At 40.4% G+C, this 23,921-nt stretch overlaps 2 protein-coding genes and 1 long non-coding RNA gene across 8 annotated transcripts; 1 reads left to right on the plus strand and 2 right to left on the minus strand.

Annotated features, from left to right (window-relative positions):
• Window positions 1-6,010: 6,010 nt before the first annotated feature.
• Window positions 6,011-7,824, minus strand: LOC123631667 (high mobility group protein B3-like). The gene has a single exon (XM_045541505.1). The coding sequence runs from the start codon at window positions 7,488-7,490 to the stop codon at window positions 6,888-6,890; it is 603 nt and encodes a 200-aa protein (XP_045397461.1). The 5' UTR covers window positions 7,491-7,824; the 3' UTR covers window positions 6,011-6,887.
• A 7,861-nt stretch (window positions 7,825-15,685) lies between these two features.
• On the minus strand, window positions 15,686-20,096 carry LOC123631668. Its single transcript, XR_006733207.1, has 4 exons — window positions 20,027-20,096; window positions 18,764-18,950; window positions 16,809-16,884; window positions 15,686-16,410 (listed from the first exon to the last, which is right to left on the minus strand). It is a non-coding gene; the product is annotated as an uncharacterized LOC123631668 (long non-coding RNA).
• Window positions 20,097-20,179: 83 nt separating this feature from the next.
• On the plus strand, window positions 20,180-23,616 carry POLR1H (RNA polymerase I subunit H). Of its 6 annotated transcripts, none has more exons than XM_045541506.1 (5): window positions 20,189-20,319; window positions 20,438-20,657; window positions 20,814-20,914; window positions 21,110-21,230; window positions 23,372-23,616. In XM_045541506.1, exons 2-5 carry the CDS (start codon window positions 20,449-20,451, stop codon window positions 23,394-23,396), a joined length of 456 nt encoding a protein of 151 aa, XP_045397462.1. In that variant the 5' UTR covers window positions 20,189-20,319; window positions 20,438-20,448; the 3' UTR covers window positions 23,397-23,616. The 6 variants fall into 6 exon arrangements, with proteins under 6 accessions (XP_045397465.1, XP_045397462.1, XP_045397463.1 ...); XM_045541507.1 differs by having other exon boundaries at window positions 20,189-20,310; XM_045541508.1 differs by having other exon boundaries at window positions 20,190-20,259.
• Window positions 23,617-23,921: the final 305 nt, after the last annotated feature.

Genomic DNA, 23,921 nt, shown 5'->3' on the forward strand with positions numbered 1-23,921 from the left:
CTGCTTCATCCCCAAATATAAGAGTATTCTAAGGAAATTAGCCTTTGAGTCAGCAGAAAGAAAAAAAAAGGAGCAAACAAATTTCTGAAAATCTGTAACTACCAGCCAGCACGCCTGTAGATTTGTTGTCTAAATTTCCTTTACTATTGTGGGTCACAATAACCACAAGCCATGATTTTAGCTGTAATTCTCCTGGATTGATGGTAACTCAAAAATTAGAAGAAGAAAGCAAAATTCTCTAGAGAAATCCACATTTAACCTACATGTAAAAGAATTTACATAAGTAATTATACAAGGAAAGAGAGCATCTCAGAAGAAGAAATGTATAAGAACAAATGGAAAGAAAAAGATAATATGATTAAGAACTAGAAGAAACGATAGTAAAAAGAAGCTCATAAAACTTCAATACTGGAATTATGAAACATAGAATACAACACAACAAGATAATTATGTTTAAAAAAAACATGGCATACTTGAAGATGCCTGAAGAACATAGGAAACTGACAATGACCCAGCTGTGGCAAATACAGTTTTTAGAAATTGAAATTTTAAAATTTGAATTAAAAACTTAGTTGATGGACTTTTGTTTTGGGCTGGCGTATTAGTCAGCTAAACCTGCCATAACAAAATAACACAGATTTGGTGGATTAAGCAGAAATTTATTTCCTCATAGTTCTCAAGATTAGAAGTCCAAGATCAAGGTGTCAGGGGATTTAGTTTCTCCTCTCTCCTTGGTTTGCAGGTCACCGCTTTCTCTCTGTCCTCACATGACCTTTCCTCTGGGCATGCATATCCCTGGTGTCTCCCCCTCTTCTTACACGGACACCAGTCATATAGGATCAGGGTTCCACCCTTATGACTTCAATTAACCTTAACTACCTCTTTAAAGGCCCCTTCTCCAAATACAGTCACATTTGATGTTAAGGATTTAACATATTGATATAAATTTTAGGGGGATAAAATTCAGCCTATAATAACCACGAGGAGTAACAAGGACCAGATTTACTCTCCTGCCTTAACTACAAATTCAGGTAAATATATGAAATAGTAGTATTCAGACATTATGCAACAGGCAAGACGTTTGTGATCCCTGTGAGAAGGGAAACAAAAGAGGTGAGGCCTGCAATTGTCCAGCTTCCATCCTGGAGAGTTTCCAGGATACAGTGCAAGGAGGAGGAGTGCCAAGACAGCCCAGCAATCTCACTAAATTGACGGAACAGAGCTGTGAGTTGGGGAGGCCAGGACAGCCCAAGTATGCAAGGGAAAGGCCTACACGGAAGATAGCTGAACAGGAAAAGCACCGGAATCTGCAAAGGGTTCCCCTCAAGCCTTCAGCTCATCAGTGCACACAAGTAAGGAAACTACCCAGGGACGGGGAAAGAATAATCCAAAAGGAATACAGGGAATAGCATCTAGTGATACACGGGCTGGGAATAATGGCTGTCCTCTCCAGCCAGACTGGGAAACTTAATAATTTGCTGGGCATTGGGTATGCAGAATGGTCTTTTGTCAGTATTGGGGAATAATTAGCCTAGACCAAACACTGTCTAATTTTGCCTAACAGGACCCAAAAAGGATCAAACAGCTTTCAAATAATTTATTGTGTCCCAAAAATAAAAGCTCAAGAATATTTAGGAAAGGCAAAAATATCTAGCATCTGACAAGGCAAAATCATCATGTCTTACAACAGATAAAACATAACCAGGCTTACAAAGAAAATAAGAAAATATGACCCAGAAGGCAGAGGACAAACAACCAATCTAAACTAACCTGGGACTGACACAGATGTTAGAATTGGCAGATAATTATATTAAAACAGTTATTGTAACTGTATTCCATCCCAACAGTTATTCTAACTGCATGCCACCATGCCCATAGTTCAAAACATTATATAAGACATGAAAGATAAATAAAAGACCAAAATCAGATTTCCAGAAATGAATGTGTTTGAGATGAAAAATACACTGGATGTGAAATGAGATTAATGGTAGATTTGATACTGTAGAAGAAAAGATCAGAGACCTTGTAGACACAGCAATAGCAGCTTTCCAAAATTACATAAAGTAATAGTTATTACAATGCATTCTTGAGTTTGTAACATATTTAGATATAATATATATAAAATAATAGCACAAAAACTGAAGAAAAGGAAATGGACCTATAGATAAGAACATTTCTACATCTTATTGAAATTAAGTTAGTATAAATATGGAGTATAGTCTGATAAGTATATTCTGATAAATCCACATGATAATCTCAATAGATGAAGAAGCATTTGACATAATTTGATACCATTTCATGATTAAAAAAAGTCAACTAAATAAGAATAAAAAGGAACTTCCTCAACCTGATAAAGAGCACCCACGAAAAACCCACAGTTAACATTACATTTAATGGTGAAAGATTGGTTGCTTTCCTCCTGAGATCAGCAATAAGACAAGAATGTGCACCCTCACCATCTCTATTTAACATTACTAAAGGTTCTGACCAGCAATTAAACAAGAAAAAGAAATAACATACATTCAAATTGGAAAGAAAGATGTAAAACTATATTTACAGATGACATAATTTTTCTACATAGAAAATGCTAGAAAAGGACTCCACTACAAAGTGATTAGAACTTATAAACAAGTTCAGCAAAGATGTAGGATAAAAGGTCAATATACAAAAATCAATTATATTTCTATATTCATGCAATGATCAATCCAAAAATGAAATTAAGAAAACAATTTCATTTGCAGTAGCTTTAAAAAGAATAAAATACTTAAAATAAATTTAACAAGAGGAATGCAAACCTTATACTCTAAAAACTATAAAACTTTAGTGAAAGAAATTAAAGATCTAAATAAACATAGAAATGTTCATGGATTGGAAGACTTAATATTGTTAAATGGCTACGTTCCCAAATTGATCTATAGATTCAACAAAATCCCCATCAGATTCCTAAATAACTTCTTTGTAGAAACTTACAAACTGATTCTAAATTCATATTAAAATTCAAGAGACATAGAATATGCAAACAATCTTACAAAAAAGGAAAAAGTGGGAGGACTCACACTTACCAATTTCAAAACATTCCATAAACTAACTGTAATCAAGACAGTGTGGTATGTGCATAAGGATAGACAGGCAATCAGTAGAAGGGAATTGAGATTCAGAAATAAAACCATGTGGGTATGATCAGCTGATTTTCAACAAGGGCGCCAAAACTATTCCATAGGAAAATAGTCTTTTCAACAAATGTGCTGGGACAACTGGACAGCCACATAAAAAGAATTAAGGGGGACCCTATGGTGGTTGAACCACGTATTCCAAAAGGTATGTCTAAAACCTAACCACCAGTACCTACGAATGTGGCCTTATTTGGAAATAATGTCTTTACAGATGTAATTCAGTTAAGGTTCCCATAAAGAGATCATCCTGGATTTTGGTTGAAACCTAAATCTAATGACTGGTACCCTAATAAGGACAGGGAAATTTTTTTTTTTTGAGACAGAGTCTCACTCTGTTGCCCGGGCTAGAGTGCTGTGACATCAGCCTAGCTCACAGCAACCTCAAACTCCTGGGCTCAAGCGATCCTTCTGCCTCAGCCTCCCGAATAGCAGGGACTACAGGCATGCGCCACCATGCCCAGCTAATTTTTTCTATATATATTTTTAGTTATCCATATAATTTCTTTCCATTTTTAGTAAAGACGGGGTCTCGCTCTTGCTCAGGCTGGTCTCGAACTCCTGAGCTCAAATGATCCACTCGCCTCAGCCTCCCAGAGTGCTAGGATTACAGGGATGAGCCACCGTGCCCAGCCAGGAGAGAAAGATTTGACACAGACACAGAGAAAAGAAACAGAGAAGAAGGCTATGTGAAGTTGAAGACAGAGATTGCAGTGATGTACAAGCCAAGGAACACCAACAACTGCCAATAGCTACCAGAGGCTAGAAAAGAACCATGGAATGGATTTTCCCTCAGAGTCAATCCCGCCAACACAGGATGTGATTTCAAACTTCTCTCCAGAACTTTGAAAGAATAAATTTCTGTTGTTTTAAGCCATCAAATTTGTGGCAATGTGTTACAGCAGTTCCAGGAAACTAATACAGACCTTTACCTCACACCATATACAAAAATGAACTCTAAATGGAACAAAGACCTAAATGAATGTGCTAAAATTATAAAACTCAGGAGAAAACATAGGGGGTAAATCTTCATGAACTTAGGTTGGACAATAAATTATTAGCTATTGTACCAAAAGCATAAGCAACAAAAGAAAATATTGATATATTGAACTTCATCAAAATTAAAAATTTTTCCAGCCTGAGCAAGAGCGAGACCCTGTCTCTACTAAAATTAAAAAGAAATTATATGGACAGCTAAAATATATATATATAGTAAAATTAGCTGGGCATGGTGGCGCATGCCTGTAGTCCCAGCTACTCGGGAGGCTGAGGCAGGAGGATCGCTTAAGCCCAGGAGTCTGAGGTTGCTGTGAGCTAGGCTGATGCCACGGCACTCTAGCCTGGGCAACAGAGCCAGACTCTGTCTCAAAAAAAAAAAAAAATTTTTTTTAATGCTTCAAAGGACACCATCAAGAAAGTGATTCACAATATATACATCTATTGAAACACCACACTGTATCCCATATATAATTATTGTCAATTAAAAATTATAATTAAAATAATAAAAAAAGAAAGTGAAAAACAACCCATAGTAAGGGAGAAAATATTTGCAAATCATGTATCTAACAAAGGACTTATTTTTAGAATATATAAAGATATCTTGGCCAGGTGAGGTTGCTCATGCCTATAATCCTACCACTCTGGGAGGCCAAGGTGGGAGGATCTCTTGAAGTCAGGAGCCTGAGCAAGAGCAAAATCCCATCTCTACCAAAAAATAATAAAAATTAGCCAGGCATGGTAGCACACGCCTGTAGTCTCAGCAACTTGGGAGGCTGAGGCAAGATCGCTTGAGCCCAGGAGTTTGAGGTTGCTGTGAGCTATGATGACACCACTGTACTCTAACCAGGGTGACCAGAGAGAGACTCTGTCTCAAAAAAAAAAAAAGAAAGAAAGAAAAGAGAAGAGATCATGGAAAAGATATATCATGGAAATAGCAACCATAAAAAAGATGAAATGGCTACACTAACATGAGACAAAATACCACATACTTTTTTTATTTTTTCTTTTGAGACAGAGTCTCGTTTTGTTGCCTGGACTAAAGTGAGTGCTGTGGCATCAGCCTAGCTCACAGCAACCTCAAACTCCTGGGCTCAAGTGATCCTCCTGCCTCAGCCTCCCGAGTAGCTGGGACTACAGGCACAAGCCACCACGCCCAGCTCATTTTTTATTTCTATTTTTAGTTGACTGACTAATTTTTTTTCTAGTTTTAGTAGAGACGGGGTCTCACTCTTGCTCAGGCTGGTCTCAAACTCCTGACCTCAAGTGATCCTCCCACCTCGGCCTCCTAGAGTGCTAGGATTACAGGTGTGAGCCACTGTGCCCAGCCAAAAAATACCATATACTTTAAAACAAAACAAAAATGCTAGTAAAGATATACAGAAACATTTTACAACAATAAGAGGGTCAATCCATCAGAAAGATATAACAATTATAAACATACATACACCTAATAGAGTCCCAATATACATGAAGAAAAAACTGATAGAATTAAAGGGAGAAATAGAGAATTCAACAATACTCCACTCACAATAGAGGACAGAACTAGGCAGTTCAACAAGGAAACAGACTTGAACAACACTATAAATAGATATAACAGACATCTATGTATAGTACAGTCCACCAAACAACAGTGGAATATGTGTTCTTTTCAATTTCACATGGAACATTCTCCAGGATAAACCATATGGTAGGTCATAAAACAAGTCTCAATAAATTTAAAAGGATTAAAATCATAAAAAGTGTGTTCTCTGTGTTGCCCTAAATAAAGAGACATAAAAGATTTCAGTTTTGCAGGGCTTTGCCCTGAAGGAATTTGTTTTTTTTTTTTTAATAGAGAACAGTTTTAAAAATGTAATACTGTTTATTTAACTTCAAAAACATTTCAGCATTCTAAATACAAAAAATAACAGAATGTTGCAAATGTGTTTAAGTACAGAAGGTTCTTGAACTTTCATTGATGCAGTGGCTCTTCCGCTTTGCTGACAATGAAGAGTTCTCCAGTTTGCTTTAAAACAAACAGTTTAAAAACTACCATACTTAACTAAAAAAAAAAAAAAAGAAAAAGAAACCAAACACTTCTCATGCCAGCTGACCCCCCTTTGTCCACAGCTAAGAATGGCAGCAGAATGCTATGTCGCTATATACAAAAACAAGACAACCTGAAGCTAAATGGATGCCCGCTGCAGTGTCAACAGGTCCAGCTCACAGTGCGCGCCCTGAGCTACGGCCCCTCCAAAGGGCATCTTTCCCCACGGCCTCAATGCCAAGCAAGGAGCAACAAGAGTTGGTCTTGGTTGTTTTGTTCTTTTTACAAACTATAGATATGTACAGTTGATAACTCAGGATTTCTAGCCAATAACCATATAGTTAACACCACCTTACAAATTAAAAAAAAAATGCCAGAAACATCTTTAAATGCCTTGTCACACCAACAGCAAAGTGCACAGAGTGAGGAGAACACAAGAGTGCCTTTTCATTTTAAAAATGTTTGGAAATATGTACAACTTTGATACAGTTTCAGGGTGCTCCAGACACCCATGGCCACTTCATGTAAACCACTGACGATTTCTAGAGCACTTTGAGACTACAATATGATCGTGATCAAATTTTGTAATTAAACCTAATGAGGGCAATAGACATTTCTCAAATAAGAGATGTGTCAATTACGGCGCTCCCCTACTCTAAGGTATTCACAAGGAGACAGATAAACAGTTTTTTTTATTCATCCTCCTCCTCCTCCTCCTCCTCCTCTTCCTCCTCGTCTTCTTCATCTTCCTCTTCCACCTTTTTCCGGGCAACTTTAGTAGGACCCTTTGCGCCATCAAACTTTCCTTTAGACTTATAGTCAGCAACATCCTTCTCATACTTCTCCTTCAGCTTTGCAGCCTTAGTGATGTAAGGCTGCTTTTCGCTGTCACTTAAGTTATTCCACATCTCACCCAGCTTTTTTGCCACATCTCCAATAGAGATGCCAGGGTTTGTAGATTTGATCTTGGGGCGGAATTCTGAACAGAACAGGAAGAATCCAGACGGTGGCCTTTTAGGGGCATTAGGGTCCTTCTTCTTCTTTCCTCCCTTAGCTGGTCCATAATCCTTCATTTCCCGATCATAGCGGACTTTATCCGCCTTTGCCATTTCATCAAATTTAGACTTCTCTTTCCCAGACATCGTCTTCCACCTCTCAGAGCACTTCTTGGAAAATCCTGCAAAATTGACAGGGACCTCTGGGTTTTTCTTCTTATGTTCTTCTCTGCACGTCTGCACAAAGAAGGCATAAGCAGACATCTTGCCCTTTGGTTTCTTGGGGTCACCTTTAGCCATCGTGACTGTATTGTTCGCTAGTCTGGGCAGCGCAGGGCACGACTTTGTGAATGTGTTAGTTCACACATCAAAAGCTGCCTCGCCTCAAGAGAGCATCTCACCGATCAGTAGCGATTTCCATGGCGATGCTGTCTCAGACCTGTCAGTTTGCACCTGACACCTCTGTAGGACAAGGCTCGGCATGGGGCCACAGGTTGAGAACTGATCAAAGAGTTGCCCGCCTGACAGACACCTGCAGCTAGAAACAATTGGCCTAAGAAACAGTTCCTGCTTCACTCCTGACTACCTGTCTCAATCAACAAAAAACTAGAAAAAGAAGTATAGAGCCACTATATTTCTGTTTAGCCTTTCTGCTAAGTGATAATTTTATCTTAGGACTTAGAAGTTTGTCTCAGAAAGATTTTGTAACCCTTTGCTCACATAGATAGAGTTAATTAAGGGATCTCCAGAAGCTTTTGGGGAGACTTTATACCTAAACGAACTACCTGTTATTATGTAAATCTGTTACCACTGGCAACTAATCACTGCACCAATAAATACTGATGCAGGACTTCACTCGTGGCCTCACAGCTCCTGGGAATGCTGGAGGAGCCCCTGACCCCCCATCTTTTAAAACTATATTTTCATCTCTGTGTTGTTTTTTATTTCCATATTCTCTATTTTCTATTTCTATTATTTCCATATCCCTTGTGATGACCCCAGCCAAAGGGACCCGATTTTTGCTGGGAGCATAGCTAACGCCCCACACTCTGACCAAAACGGAATGACATTAGAAATAATAACAGAAAGAAATTTGGGAAACTCACAAATATAGTCAGCCCTCCATACCCATGAATCTAGAACTTGCAGACACAGAGGTCCAACTGTACATTGTTTTATATAAAGGACTTGAGCATCTGCAGATTTCGTAACCACGGAAGGTCCTGGAACCCATTCCCCGTTGGACACTTAGGGATGATTGTAAGTGGAAATCAAGAGCAAATTCCTAAATAATCAATGGGTCAAACAAGAAATCAAAATGGAAATTAAAATATATATTGAGATAAATGCAAATGAAAACAAAATATATGAAAAATTATGGATGCTACTATAGCACTTACAGAGAAATTTAGAGCTACAAATGCCTACATTAAGAAAAGAATCTCAAATCAGTAATATACCTTCTATCTTGAAACACACAGAAAAGAAGAGCAAACTAAACCCACAGCTACCAGAGGGAAGGTGTGCTGATTGATTTTATGTGTCATGTTGGATAGGCTATGGTGTCTGGATGTTTGGTCAAACAGCAGTCTGAATGTTGCTGTGAAGGTATTTTTTTACATGTGATTAACGTTTAAATTAGGACACTTTGGCCAGGCTTGGTGGCTCACGCCTGTAATCCTAGCACTCTGGGAGGCCGAGGTGGATCACTCAAGGTCAGGAGTTCGAGACCAGCCTGAGCAAGAGCGAGACCCCATCTCTACTAAAAATAAAGAGAAATTATCTGGACAGCTAAAAATATATAGAAAAAAAATTAGCTGGGCATGGTGGCTCATGCCTGTAGTCCCAGCTACTCGGGAGGCTGAGGCAGAAGGATTGCTTGAGCCCAGGAGTTTGACGTTGTTGTGAGCTAGGCTGATGCCACGGCACTCTAGCCCAGGCTACAGAGCGAGACTCTGTCTCCAAAAAAAAAAAAAAAAAAAGAGTAGTTGTGTTGTGAGTTTATTTCTCTTACTTTCTGTTTGATAGTTTATTTTCCTCTGTTAGACAGGTTATTAGTAAGGCCACATTTCAGGTGTTTCATTCAATCAGTGAAGGTCTTAAGAGAAAAAGACTGAGGTGCCCTAAGGAAGAGGGAATTCTGACCCCGAAAGACCTTTGGACTCAAGACTAAACTATCAGCTTTTTCCCAGATCTCCCGTCTGCTGGCTTGCCCTACAGTCACACTTGCCAGCCCCTGCAATCACATGAGCCAATTCCTTGGAACAAATTTCCTTCTCTCTCAACTATCTATGATATACATAATATATATGAGACACCTACATATATACATGAGAGAGGTAATTTGCATATATACGTACATAGATGAGAGGGTAGAGAGTTTGTATACACACACCCTATTGATTGTTTTTCTGGAGAAAACTGACAAATAGAGATTTTGGTACTGAGGGTGGTTCTAGAAGAACAGAATCTTACAGATGAGTTTTTGAATTGGTTCTGGGGTTTCTGCAATGGTTCTCTAATCCAATTCAATTCAAAGATACTAATGACTCTATTTACAGTAGTAAAGAGAGCACTAATAGTCCACGGTGTGGCATGATGTGGCAATACAGACAAGCAAAATACCACCAGTCCAATTCAGTCAAATACAGGAGGCAAGGTTCTGGGTGACTAGGTTTGATACCTTAGCACACTTCTGTCAAACTAATGGATATAATGGGATTGGCTGGTTGTTCCTAACAGCCCTGCACAAAAAGGAGGAAAGAAAAGGAAAAGCATAGAGATTCAGATAACCTGCTAGAGGGCCACATAAATGACCTGAAAGTTTCTGCTTTTGGCTGGAAAGAAATCCTTCTCCTACAGCTGCAGATGAGTGTGCTGAAAACCAAAGTCAGAGCCTCATCCTGCAAGTGGGTGAATTACAACGCAAATCGAATTTCCAACCTTGCAGGGTGTCTGCTGTTGAAGTGGAGGCATTGGTTGAAAACACAATCCTGAAAACTGAAATGGGGACATATGGCAGACTGTGATGAAACTAGAAACACTGAGACCCTTCATTCTTATGAGTCTTCTTGCCAGTAGAAGCAACCATTCCAGGTCTGATGCGATTAACCCAAGTTTGCTTGAGGAAACTTTATTGGCCTCCCCTGAGGTAGATGCCTTAAAAGATGCTGCTGGTTCTCCTCAGACCCACTGCTAGCACCCCCTTTTCCTTCTAGACCTATAACTGGACTCAAGTCCCAGCAGGCCTGGGTGAGATACAAAGTGTGACCCATTAGGAAGTATCCTACACTCCAAAAGAACTAGATGATTTTTCTAACTGATACAGAATTCTAAGAAATATGTGTGGGAATGGATATTAAGGGTGTGGGATAATGGTGGAAGAAACATAAAGTTGAATCAAGCCAAATTTATTAATATGGGTTCATTTAATCTTGCAGCTCAAAGAGTTAGGCCTGCAACAGTTTGGTTGGTTGGTTGGCTGAAACATGGGCCAAAATGTAGCCTATATAAAATGTGGCCTTGGATACTAATCTAGGTCATGTTTTCAGCTTTCTAGACCATTTAGTCTGACAATAGTGTATCTTTTATTGCAAAGCTACTCAACAGTGAGCTGACAGTCAAGGCAATGGGCCTTCCATGCTGCCTACCATTATTCACAAGCCAAAACAGCTCTCTCAATAGTCGACCAGAAAGATTTCATGCTCTTTCTTCTTCACCTCCTCCTGGCTCACACCTTAGTAAGGCAGTTTGGTCACTGGATGCTGCTATACCCAAAATCAGGGGATAACGAGTGGGGTGAAATGAGTGAAGTGTAATCAGGGTGAGTGAATGGGGAGACCTATTTAGGACCTATATTTAGCCCTGTTTTGGAAATCCCTGGGCAGCATGCTTCTTTCTTTCCCCTAGGAGCAACCCCAGGGTGGTCTGGCTGGTATACCCTCCTGTTGGCAGCTCAGCCAAAAATGGGGAAAGGACAGTCTTTTCAATAAATGGCATTGGGAAAACTGAATATCCACATGCAGAAGAATGAAATTCGACCTTCATCTCACACTACATACAAAAATCAACTCCAAATGGGCTAAGGACTTAGATGTAAGGCCTGAAACTGTAAAACTACTAGAAGAAAGCACGGGGAAGTAGCTTCCTGAAATTGAACTGGGCAATGATTGTTTTGGCTATGAGCCCAAAAGCACATGCAACAAAAGCAAAAACAGACAAATGAAATTGTGAAATTGCATCAAACTAAAAGGCTTCTGTACAGCCAAGGAAACAATCAACAGAATGAAGACAACCCACAGAAATATTGGAGAAAATATTTGCAAACCATGTATCTGACAGTAGATGAAGAAAAACAATAGGTCAATAACAATTCATGATATTATATGGTATTTTATCGCTATAAAGCACCTTAGCATTTTTATTTCATTTGAAAAATCAGATAAAACTGAGTTTGGAATTGGGAGATTTGCTTTGGGTCCCAACTCTGCCACTCTGAATTCAGTACTTTGTCAAGGCGAAGTCACAGGGTACTTAATGGCTAAGAACCTTGGCCTTCTCTCCAGCAGACGAGAAGGAACCATCACCCAGCCCTTGGCCCTCTAGGTACTCCTGCAACCTGGTACTGAAAGGAGACTGTCTCCTTCTCTGGGAACCTTTTGTTCACAATTTAATGAAATTTTAACATGCTGCCAGCTGCCTTGGGGAGAGGGCGTGTGGGTGACCTTATCTAGAAAGCAGTGGACAGAAAGCTCTGAAAAGGGGATAGAGAGAGAAACAAATCTTGAATTTCTTGGAAGAATATTAAAAACCAGTTATGATAAGTAAACAAATATTTTAGGATCTCAACTGAAATATAAGAACAACGGGTTGGCTATGGTTGGGCAAGGACAGGAGGTAAGGAGGTAAAATGGTCTGTTATCAGCATTTTTGTGTTTTAGTCCTGGCTAAGGGACAACAAATGTCCTTCTTTCTTTCAACAAATATTTGAGTCTAATATGTGCCTGACTCCACAGAACTGACTGACAAGCATAAAACCAAAAGGGAACAGAAATCTAACAAGCTCCAGGATCAGGCCTGTCATAGGAATGTGCCACAACTTATATGTCTTGGAGAAACTCTTACACACAGGCATGAACATGTTAAAAGAGTGTTTATAGAAGTATCATGTATAAAATAAAATAGGACAAAAACTGGAAATAACCCTGATGACATCAACAGTAGAATATAAAATTAAGTTGTGGCACATTCATGTCATGGAAATGAACTACAGGACCACACATCAACATGGATGAATCCAGAAATAAAAATGAGCTAAAGTAAGTCATACATAGTATAATTCCACTTACATAAAGACTATAAACAAGCCACTATAAAAAGTTATATCACTTAGGGATATCTACACGGTTGGTGAAATCTATAAGAGCTAGATGACAATTACACAAAATTCAGGACAGCAGTCCTCCAGGAGCAAGGGGCAGGGATATGAATGCGGAGAGCATACAGGGCTCCTAAGGTTTGGTAACATTCCATTCCTCAGCCCGAGCAAAGGGCACTGGACATTTATCGCTGTTCTTCCAATTGTACATATATAACATTTTCAGTTGTATATTTCCAATTGAAAATAAAAAAAGGAAATTGGACAAAAAAAGGCAGTAAGTGTGACTCAGGATTTGAGCAAGGGTGCTTGAGAATATCACTCACAGCCAGTATAAGGAAATGAAAAGGTGAATATAAGTTGTAAGACGGAGATGATGGGTCCAGGTTTAGACAAACTCTTTAACCACAGGTTTCTATTCTTAGCCATGTTAGGTGTGAAATTGCTCTAAGATCACTGGTTATTTTAGGCTAGATTTGGAGGAGAAAGAGGGCAGCTGAACTCAGCAATTTATGTGTCTAGCATTGAAAATCTTCATGGCAAACAATTACTAATAGGTTATGTATTAGGTTACTTTTCAGTCCCACTCAACTCAAAGGATTTGATATTATTCTACTGATTTGGATTTCTAAGTCTTCTTCCTGTTGCTTTCTTTCTTTTTTTTTTTTTTTTTGAGACAGAGTCTTGCTTTGTTGCCCAGGCTAGAGTGAATGCCGTGGCATCAGTCTAGCTCACAGGAATCTCAAACTCCTGGGCTTAAGGGATCCTACTGCCTCAGCCTCCCAGGTAGCTGGGACTACAGGTATGCGCCACCATGCCCAGCTAATTTTTTCTATATATATTTTTAGTTGGCCAGATAATTTCTTTCTATTTTTAGTAGAGATGGGGTCTTGCTCTTGCTCAGGCTGGTCTCGAACTCCTGACCTCGAGCGATCCACCCATCTTGGCCTTCCAGAGTGCTAGGATTACAGGCGTGAGCCACCACGCCCGGCCTTCCTGTTGCTTTCTGATGATCCATTTCTATGCGAGATATAGAATCTAAAGCTGGAACACAGTTTTAGAAGACCAGAGAACAGAAGTTTGTATGAGGCAAGTAAGGTGGATAGGAATGACATTTTGGTGTGCATCCCGGCTAAATTCCAGAACTAGCAAAGAGAGGGCCAGTTCCTAAACCCAATTTAAGCAAATTCAGCCATCTCATTTCCACAAAGTTTTCTACATTGCCTTTTTAGTCTCTTTAAGGCTTAAGGGGGCCTCTGAAATAGAAAGGAAACTAAACAGATACTAATGTAAGACAAGCAGTGATCTATCCTAGCAGCAACACTGTCAAAGACAGAAAGCTGATAGCAGGACAGGAACCTAGACATAGATCCATAACAGGAGTTATGTTTGTCCAGTGCTGCGTTGTATAATAGGGCAGTCACATGCCAGACGTGGCAATTTAAATTTAAATTAATTGAAATTAAATTAAATTTAAAATTCCACTCCTCAGCTTCGCTAATCACATTTTAAATGCCTCAACGCCACATGTAGCAAGTGGCTACTGTACTGAAGAGCACAGACACAGAACATTTCCATCATAGCCGAAAGTTCTATTCAACAGCGCTGACCTAGCAGTATCCAGGGTAACGGATGTTCTGCTAGCAAGACGGGTGGGCATCAGGATTGTCACAATTTAAGCATAATATTCCTTAGGATACCCAGTTCCCACTTCTCTGCTTCTCTGCTCACCAACTCTGAATCTCCACTTTCCCAACTTTCTGGTATTTGGGAAGAAAATGAACTGACCGGAAAATAATAAATTTCATTCTGCTTGGCAATTAAAATTCTCATTAAATCCATAAATTTGCTTTCTGATTTATAAATGAGTATTGGAGGCATGAATTTGAAAGAGGCTGAGTTTGATTATCCAAGTGGATCCAAACACTGAGAAGGGTCTTGCTTAAGTGTGTGACAGAAAGTTATGAAAAGAGCTGGAAGAAACAGGACAGACTACTACCCTTCCTCTCTGACCTCCTTCTTCCTCCTTGTCACCCTGCTCACCGAGGCCAGGTTAGAATCCTTCCTTTGTACAGCACCCTGTTCCCTCTATCAGGACCTTTGCCACATTACCTGTTTACAGAGCAGCTTTGCCATTAGCTGTAAACTACCCAAGGGCACAGACGTCTCCTTATTCACCCTCAGTAACTAACACAATGCCTAGCACATGGGAGGTTCTCAAAATTAACTTTCTCCTACAAATAAATTGTATGGTGCAAGTTCTACTCTTAGGGCCTGGTTAGTAGTTCTTTAATGAAGGCATGAACAGGAAATTAAAGGCCAGATATATACTGAACTATAGCAATCTCATCGAAATAGCCTTGGTGAGTTGGGAGCAGGCAGAGATGAGAGGCAGATTAGAACAATTCCTTATTCACCATTGCCCAACTCAGGGCTTCTCAAGTGGGGAAACTAATATTTATAAAACAACTAATACAAATTAATGCTTCACAAAAATCATAATCCTTCCATTATTCCCACTTTACAGATGAGGAAACTGAACATCAGAGAGGATAAGCAACTTGAACAAATGCAAGGCAACTAAAAACAGAAAAGCTAGTTTTCAAGTCCAAAACTATCTGTATTTGACACAAATGGGAATATTCACTGAACCCTGGGGAAATATAAGAACTAACATTTTTAAAAGAAGGTTCATGGCCGGGCACGGTGGCTCACACCTGTAATCCTAGCACTCTGGGAGGCCAAGGCGGGTGGATCGCTCAAGGTCAGGAGTTCCAGACCAGCCTGAGCAAGAGCGAGACCCCGTCTCTACTAAAAATAGAAAGAAATTATCTGGCCAACTAAATATATATATAGAAAAAATTAGCCGGGCATGTTGGCACATGCCTGTAGTCCCAGCTACTCAGGAGGCTGAGGCAGTAGGATTGCTTGAGCCCAGGAGTCTGAGGTTGCTGTGAGCTAGGCTGATGCCACGGCACTCACTCTAGCCCGGGCAACAGAGTGAGACTCTGTCTCAAAAAAAAAAAAAAAAAAAAAAGAAGGTTCACATAAGAAATATGATTTTATCATAAAAGCACTAAAACTTTGCTAATCTTTTATTTTTCCTATTTGACTTCTCAAAAAGGGTGGCACAGCCAATAATCTTTTCTGGTATGGTTTTATAATTGTATTTGCTTCCTCTCCATTCTGAGACTTTTCCATAAGAATATTCACTTTAATCCGACTTCTACTGAGCGGTTGGAAAAGTGGATATGCAATAACTCTTTCGAACTCTTTTATCTCTTTCTTTATTCTTTCACGCTTTTCATGTGTAGGTAGCTGACTCTGGCTTTTTCTCAAGATTCTTTCTTTGAGTCTTTGCTCTGTAAGTTCTCTCCCTCGAATCATGCGCTCCTGATGATCTTTAATTTGCATCTGTTCCCTCGCATTTGCCTGTTTTCTTCTCTGTGTGTTGTGGATGCCGTGCTCTTCTGGCATAATTTTTGGTAATGTTTCACTGAGAGGTCGCAGTACTTGTTTAAATGTTTTGTTCGTAAATTCTCTGGCCTGTCCTGTTCGATGTATATGCCTCTCTATGTGTTTCTTCTCTCTCTCATGTACCAAATAGTACCGTTTTAGTCCTTCTATGCTTTGGGTTGTTTTCCCCTCCATTTTCTTCTTGATTTCATTAGCTGTCTCTTCTTCTTTCATCATTTCCACTATTCTTTTATTATAATAAGACTCAGCTTTGGCAAGCCAGTAGTCAAGAGAAAGGGCTTGCTCCCTACAGAGTGTCTCATACTCCTCTTGGTATCTCTGAGTTACCAACTGTCTTGCTGCTGTTGTGTGCACGCCACCTAGAGTCTGTCAAAGTGAGGTTCAGAACTTTATCATGTGATCATCTTTTTCCTTTGAACACATTTAAACAGAAGCCTACCCTCCCTATTGACACCAACAAAAGCTATATGCTCTTTTATTTACTTTAATGTAACAATTGTGATTGTACTTCCATCACTCCCAGGTGAGCCTGTGACCTCTCAAAGTACGAAGTACTCACCACCACACATCAACAACTAGTTTTAAAAATATATAATATTGGGAGTTTTCAAAATGATACTTTGTTTTGTAACTATGGCTATAACTGGTAAACATTTGCCAGTGTAGACATACTACCTGAAGATGTCACTTACACAGAAGGATTTTAATCTAACATTGTTTCTTGGAGTAGTTCCAAACTGTCTGATATGAAGATAATTATTTACCAAGATCTTTTTCTCCAGTGGGGACTGCTGACCTGCAGCAATCCGAGGATCTTTAGATGATTTAGCCCAGGCCAATCTGGAAGATAAAAAAGCAAAAGTAGATCAGAACATGGGAGGTGTCAGAACACATCTGCTCACATATTGTCTGAGTAAAAGAACACAATTGTTTTGGCTAAGACCAAGGATATTTCCCTTACAAAGAAAAAAATCTGCTAATGGGCAGGGCTACAGCAGGGCCATTTCCCTCATGGGAAACCACTGCATTCCTATGGTGGAAAATAATGAATGTTCTTTTAATAAAAAGCGAATCTCTCCTTTCATATGAACTACAAGCATACTTCTCCTGTGGACTCAGCAGGAACCATTCTGAATCTTGTACCCAGGGTTGTGAGTAGGAAGAGACAGGCTCCTTGGTGAGGTGTTGCCTGAGCACATATATGTCAGATCCCTCAGTCCTTGAGTCTTCTCTGTCTTCTGAGATAATTCTCATCTTCCGTTTTACCAGTTCATCCTCTTCCTGCAGTTGCTTGATCCGAGCCCTCTCTGCTTCTATCAGCACATACAGCATCTCTGCCTTCTAATCTTTTGTTATGAAATTCTGTTCTCATTTGATTGCCCAACCCTCTGCTCACCTGCCTTATACTGCCAACCATCCTTCACCCTAAATACATTATGAGACTGAACCCTTCAGGATGGGAATTTTTAGTTACTCTGGGTTTATTTATAGGCCAGGCTGATGGCAGCATAAACGAAGACCACCAACTTTTATGTGTCGTCTCTGGTCTAATCTGAGTTTACTGTGAGGTCGTATTTAAGACACTAAGCATGCCTGGCATTTCATCTCTGTGCCTTTTATACCATTTAGGTTAAAAACATGGGCATTGGAGCCTGCAAGAACTAGATTTGAATCCTAATTCTACCATTTTCTAAGTATGTGACTCAGGGCAAGTAACTTAACTTCTTCCTATGTCAGTTTCTTCATCTATAAAATGGAGATATAAGACAAAAATCTGCCTTTCAAGGTTATAAAGAACAAGTATGAATTAGATGTAAAGAACTTGGTAAATTCTCAATAAATGGTAGCTATCTATCCTTCACAAGTCAAGACCCTGTCTAGGAAGTCTTTCTGGTCTACTCCATCACAGTGATTTTGCCTTCAACACTTTACATTTTTTAATTCTACAACTCATTTGAAAATTAATCATGGTTTACATTGTGGTATCTGTATTCATGTGTCATTTTTAACATTTAACGCTGAAACAGGCTCATAAAAGGTAGGAATGCAATTTATATCTAAAATTTAATGATGTCTCTATATTATCAGAGAGGACCTGATATCAAATATTCCATATTTGACCTCTTAGGTATATTCTTATTTGCCTTATATACCTATTTTGAGATTTTAAAATTATGACCATCTTACTTTAATTTCTGTATACACAGCATCCAGCACAGTACTCAATGTTAGAGTCTGTGATCCCAAGTTCTCAAAATTAATGATTTTTTGATTGATGATCCTTACCACGTATCTGAGCATCCTTTTCTTATATTTCCCATAGCATTGTATCATTTTATTAAAGCATTTACCAGTCTTCCTCGAAGTTTACAGATATGTTTGTTCATATGCATGTCCTTGGCTCTCACATTTTGTTACCTACTAGTGTACTTTTATTGTATTCTAATTATTCATTTGTGTTCCTTTAGGTCAGGGAACACAGACCTCAACTTTGCCCCAGTCTGGGCTTGCATATGTGTTTGATAAATACTTTATTGAACACATTGTGAACTTGTGTTGGGAAAGATCCATGCCTTTTAATGCTTTGTTCCTTTACTGCATATTCAACTTATGATGGATGTTCACTAAATGTGTCAAAACCAGGGAGGGTGGAGGGCTAATTTCAATTTCCATTTACAAAGGAGAAAGACACAAATAAGTGAGAATAAAAACTGCCTACCATTATCAGCAACAGATTTCCCTTTGTAAGACAGTCAAAATGACAGGCAATTTCACAGCTATGCAAAATGATGGAGTTTGTCACTCTTCCACAGCTGAGTTTTTGCACCTTCACTATGGTGTTCTCTCCATTACTGTAGAAGAAGGCAGACGGGACCCTCTCCCAAGGAAAGACCACAGCTTGTGTCCTTCAGAGAAGAAAATAATGATGACTATCAGGGTAGGTGCTGCTGAGAAGGCTGGAAGAAAACTCAACTAGAAGCTCCCCCTTCAGGACAAGTTTCTACTTAGATTGTAGGTCACAGATGAATGAAAACAGCAAGATTTTCTAAAGATACTTATCTTCATGTTTTATAAAACATTAGGGAAATGTCAACCACTCAGTTAATGGATGACCACGATGATTTAAAGTTGGACAGACAGGAGGTGAAAAAGAGGTGGTAGGCAGTCTGCGAGTGAAATTCAAACGACCTAAGTCTTATGAAGTTCTACCTAAGGAGTTCCCCTGACTACTGTCAGCATCCCTCACATGGCAGGAGCCGAAGGAGTGAGGAGCCCCAACTGTTTCACTACCTCCAAAGTCCTGGGCCCCTTCCCAAGTGTCATCCCTGCTTCCTCTCCTGTGGAACTAAGTATTCCTCCGGACTTCACCCTCCCCACTTCCTGTCCCTTAAGAAGCCCACTCACAGGGCAGGACGCGGTGGTCAGGCCTGTAATCCTGGCACTCTGGGAGGCCGAGGCGGGAGGATCGCTTGCGCTCAGGAGTTCAAGACCAGCCTGAGCAAGAGCGAGGCCCCGTCTCTACCAAAACACAGAAAAAAAGAGCCAGGCGTGGCGACACGCGCCTGTAGTCCCAGCTACTCGGGAGGCTGAGGCAGGAAGATCGCTGGAGCCCAGGAGTTTGAGGTTGCTGTGAGCTATGGTGACGCCACTGCGCTGTAGTCTGGGCAACCGAGTAAGACGCTCGCGCTCGGCCGGCGGCCCCTAAGGGTCACTAGAACTCTAAATCCCGGAATGCCTAGCTTTTGTTTTTTAACCGCTGCACAGCTGCAAAAGGGAAATACCGGCCCAGGAACGGCGGGAGTTGTAGTTCTCTAATCCAAAGAAATCAGTATTCGGCAAAGTTAGTACAGTTTTCAGAAAGACCCCCCTCCCCTGCAACTGGGTCTCTGAAGGATGTGAGACAAAGAAAATAAATATCCCGGGATTGGGTGCTGGTAGGAAAATTAGCCAGATGTGCAGCACTGGTTACCGGTTTTCTTACCCGACGTCACAGGGTAAAGGTAACGCCGCAATCTCCCTTGGAGGTTCGGCTCCACCTCAAAGGCTTTGGAGTTGAGCCTCGCGATTAATTATGACGTCATAGCCACGCGTCAGCCCCGAACGCGTCGACGCTCTAGCCCTCCATGCTCTCGCTGCCCCGTCGCCTGCGCAGAGGCGGCGCTCTAGCCCGCGGAGTTGGCTCGCCTCGCTCGCCGGCCCCCGGCTTCCCAGTCGGTTAGGACGCGGGCTGGGAATTCCGGACGTTTCGGCTTCTTGGTCGCAGAGGCAGGCGGCGTGCGTGGGAGGAGGGCTCGGGTTATTTACGTCTAGGTCCTGGGACAGAGTGTGACCCCTGAGTGGGGAGGCGGGGCTCCTCTCTCTTATGTTAATGAGCTTCTCCTTCCCTTTCTAGCTCTCTGCAGCATGTCGGTCATGGACCCCGCCGGCACCTGCTCCCGCTTTCAGTCGGACTTGGATTTCTGTCCGGATTGCGGCTCGGTCCTGCCTCTACCCGGGGCTCAGGATGCGGTCACCTGTGCTCGCTGCGGCTTCTCCATCAGCGTTCGGGGTGAGGGGCTCGTACGCAGCGGTCGTGGCGGAGGGCCCAGGCTCGGAGGCTGGGGGGCCGCAAGGTCGGTTGGACTGGGGCGGCGGGGCCTGGAGCAGGCGGTCGGGCACTCGTGCATTCGGTCTGGGGACGAAACCCGAAGGGAGGCAGGTTGGGAGGGGGCATTTCGGGCGTCGGCTCCCTACGCTCGTCTCCAGGCGGTTCTTACTTGCCCGCACAGACTTCGAGGGCAAGACTGTGAAGACTTCAGCTGTGTTCCGCAAGCTGGGGACCGCCATGCCTGTGTCGGTGGAGGAAGGGCCCGAGTTCCAGGGACCTGTGGTACGTTAATGAGATCAAGGACTGGCTCCGTAAGGTGGATGGAAAGAAATGGAGGAGTGATTGCAGAGATCTGGAGAGGTTTTTTTCTCCATTCCAAGAAGGAAGAGAAGTGTGAAGCATCAGTATCTAAGGAAGTATGATAGTCTGATTCCTGGGAGAAGTCGGGGACATGACAAGGCCTCCCTAACCCCCCAGCTTCTCCCCAGGTTGACAGGCGCTGCTCCCGATGTGGTCGTGAGGGAATGGCGTACCACACCAGGCAGATGCGTTCAGCCGATGAGGGGCAGACCGTCTTCTACACCTGTACCAGCTGCAAGTGGGTGTCCTTTCCCCTCCCTCTGCCCGGTTTCGGTCCATTCGCTAACTACGCAAATCCAGTGACTTATTTTTCATACTAGACAGTTGTTTCATCCTATCCCTCATTTCAATGCAGTTCTGGAAATAGGGAGATTTTGTGGTCGTTTTTTATTTTTAAAAATAGCACCTTTTTTTAACCCTTCTTATAGCCAGTGAAGTAAACCTTTTAAGATGTTTAAAAGGAAATTAAAAGACAGAGAAGGCAGGGATTGCTTTGTGGTCAGGTTTTATGCTAGAGTCTTCAAACTGCAGTCAAGGTAGCTTTACCTTGGTGAGAATTAGTCATGCATGATTTAGAGACCATGGGCACACAGAATGGTTTTAAGACCCCCTCTTTTGTGTGTGGTGTTTGCAGTTCCACTACAGTATATCAAAATGTGACTTTATTTTTTCTGTTTGGGATTTGTTGGACTTTCTGAAAGTGAGAATAGACCTTTTTTTCAATCAACCTTGGAAATTCATCAGCCATTGTCTCATTTAATATTGCCTTTCCTCCATGGTCTCGTTTCTCACATTCTGGAGCTCTAATTAGTTATTAGAACTTCTCTTCTATCATCCAGTTCTCTCACCCTGTCTTTCATATTTTCCATTTCTTTTCTCTTTTGCTGCCTTCTGGTTAATTTATTCAGGTCTGTCTTCCAGATCACTAATTCTGTCTTCAGTTTCTATTATTATTATTTATCATTACTGTTATTATTTTGAGTTCTACCTAATTATTTTTCAAATTTAAATCATTTTTAATAATTCTCAGTTCTTCAATTTAAAAGAAAAGTATTCCTATTATTCTTTAAATGAATATTAAAAATATTAAACATGGTTATTCTATGCCTGATAATTCTGATATATACAGATCTTGTATGTCTGATGCTGCTTTCTTTTTTTTTTTTTTTTTTTAATTTTTTTTTTTTTTTACCCAGAGCCTTGAGCAAGTGGACTCCTGCTGTCTTTTATTTCTGCTGATTCTCTCGTGGTGCTTTTTTTGTTTGTATTGTGATTTTTGACTGTAAGTGAGGGTTTTTTAAAACTCAAACTATGGGAATCCTTTGAGGCCTGGAGTGAATGCTATATTTCTGGCACTTGTGTTTTTTGTTTTTTGTTTTTTTTTTTCCAGATGCCTTAAGGCACTGTCAAGCTGGAATTACTTTAAATAAATTCTTGGCTTCAGGTTTTTTTGGAGCAGACACATAGTATGAATTTCAGCTGCAAATCCATGTAAGGGCCAGATTATGGTTAAAAATTCTCAGGGGAGGTTTTTCTCTCCCTCTATCTATTGAGACAAATTCCCCTTCTACAGAGTTGAATTTTTTTGTTGTTATTCTATTTTACACATAAGAGAGCCCTTTGGGGGTCCCAAATTTATGCAGGGGATCTATCAGACATTATAGGTTTTTTCTCTGGTTTCTTATGCTGCCTATGGCTTTCAAAACAATATTAAGGGCACCATCCTAGCAGAGGCTTCAGTTTTAACTGTCTAGATTTCCGATTTTACGTCACTTTTAACCAGTGTGAAGGTTGCCTTTAGTTTCTTGCCATCTCATCAATGGATTAAAAATATTCATATTCAAATATATATTTCTTTATTTTTATTTATTTATTTATACATACATACATAGTCTCTCTCTGTCACCCAAACTGAAGTGCAGTGGCACAGTCATAGCTCACTGGAGCCTTGAACTCCTGGCTTCAAGCAATCCTCCTGCCTCCCAAAGTGCTGGGATTATAGGCATGAGCCACTGTGCCCAGCCCAGGTATATAGTTTAAGAATATTTTTTTTCCCAGTCTGTAGTTTGTTTATTTAACTTTTTTTTTAGGTGACAAGTTTTTAATTCTTATGAGGTCTAGTTTATCCTTTTTTTTCCTCTTTAATGGCTAGCGCTTTTTGTGTCCAAAGAAATTCAAGGTTATAATTCATTAGATATGTTTTTAATCCCAGCATTTTTAGTTGTCTTAAAGTCGAGTTGGAGAATTGTTTAGGGGAGCTAGTCCTCCACAGTCTCATAAATAAAAGTCCTTCCTTGATTATTTAATTAGGTATCTCATCTTGTACTGCTAGAAACTCTTCTTTTGTTTGACTACAACAAGTCCTTTCTTTCCTCATAGGTTCCAGGAGAAGGAAGATTCTTGATGTTTTTCCTGGGCAACTCCACAGTCCGTCCCTCCTCTTCCTTGGAAGGTGAAGGATACTGAGTTCCTGGACAAGGGATGCCTTATGCATCCCTTCTAGTTGCAATGTTTTGCTCCCAGAGAAGAATCAAATCATCATATGGGGATTACCACTGTCCCTGGAGTAAGATACTCCTAGTTGAGTTTCCTTATTAAAGTTGTATTTTTCTATAAGACCCTGACATATGTGTTACTTATAATCTGTCTTGTTCCAAAAGGAATTTAAATGAGCTTACACATGTATTTGTATGAAAAAGAAAACTGGAGGAAAAAAAGAACAAAAAAATGGAGCCAGAAATAAGGCTAATATAAGAAAGCATTTATAAGTATTCCCACACTATCTGAATCTGTTTGGTTTCCGACTTTAGGGAAACCAAAAAGTAATAGGAATACGGATAGTGAGAGATTCAACAGAAATTTTAACCAGATCTATTTGGCCTATAAATTTGGACAACAAAAAATCTGATATTAAGGGTTATCAGTGTAT

The sequence above is a fragment of the Lemur catta genome, chromosome 2 (genome assembly GCF_020740605.2).
Source record: "Lemur catta isolate mLemCat1 chromosome 2, mLemCat1.pri, whole genome shotgun sequence".
In the NCBI taxonomy this organism is placed as follows: Eukaryota; Metazoa; Chordata; class Mammalia; order Primates; family Lemuridae; genus Lemur; species Lemur catta.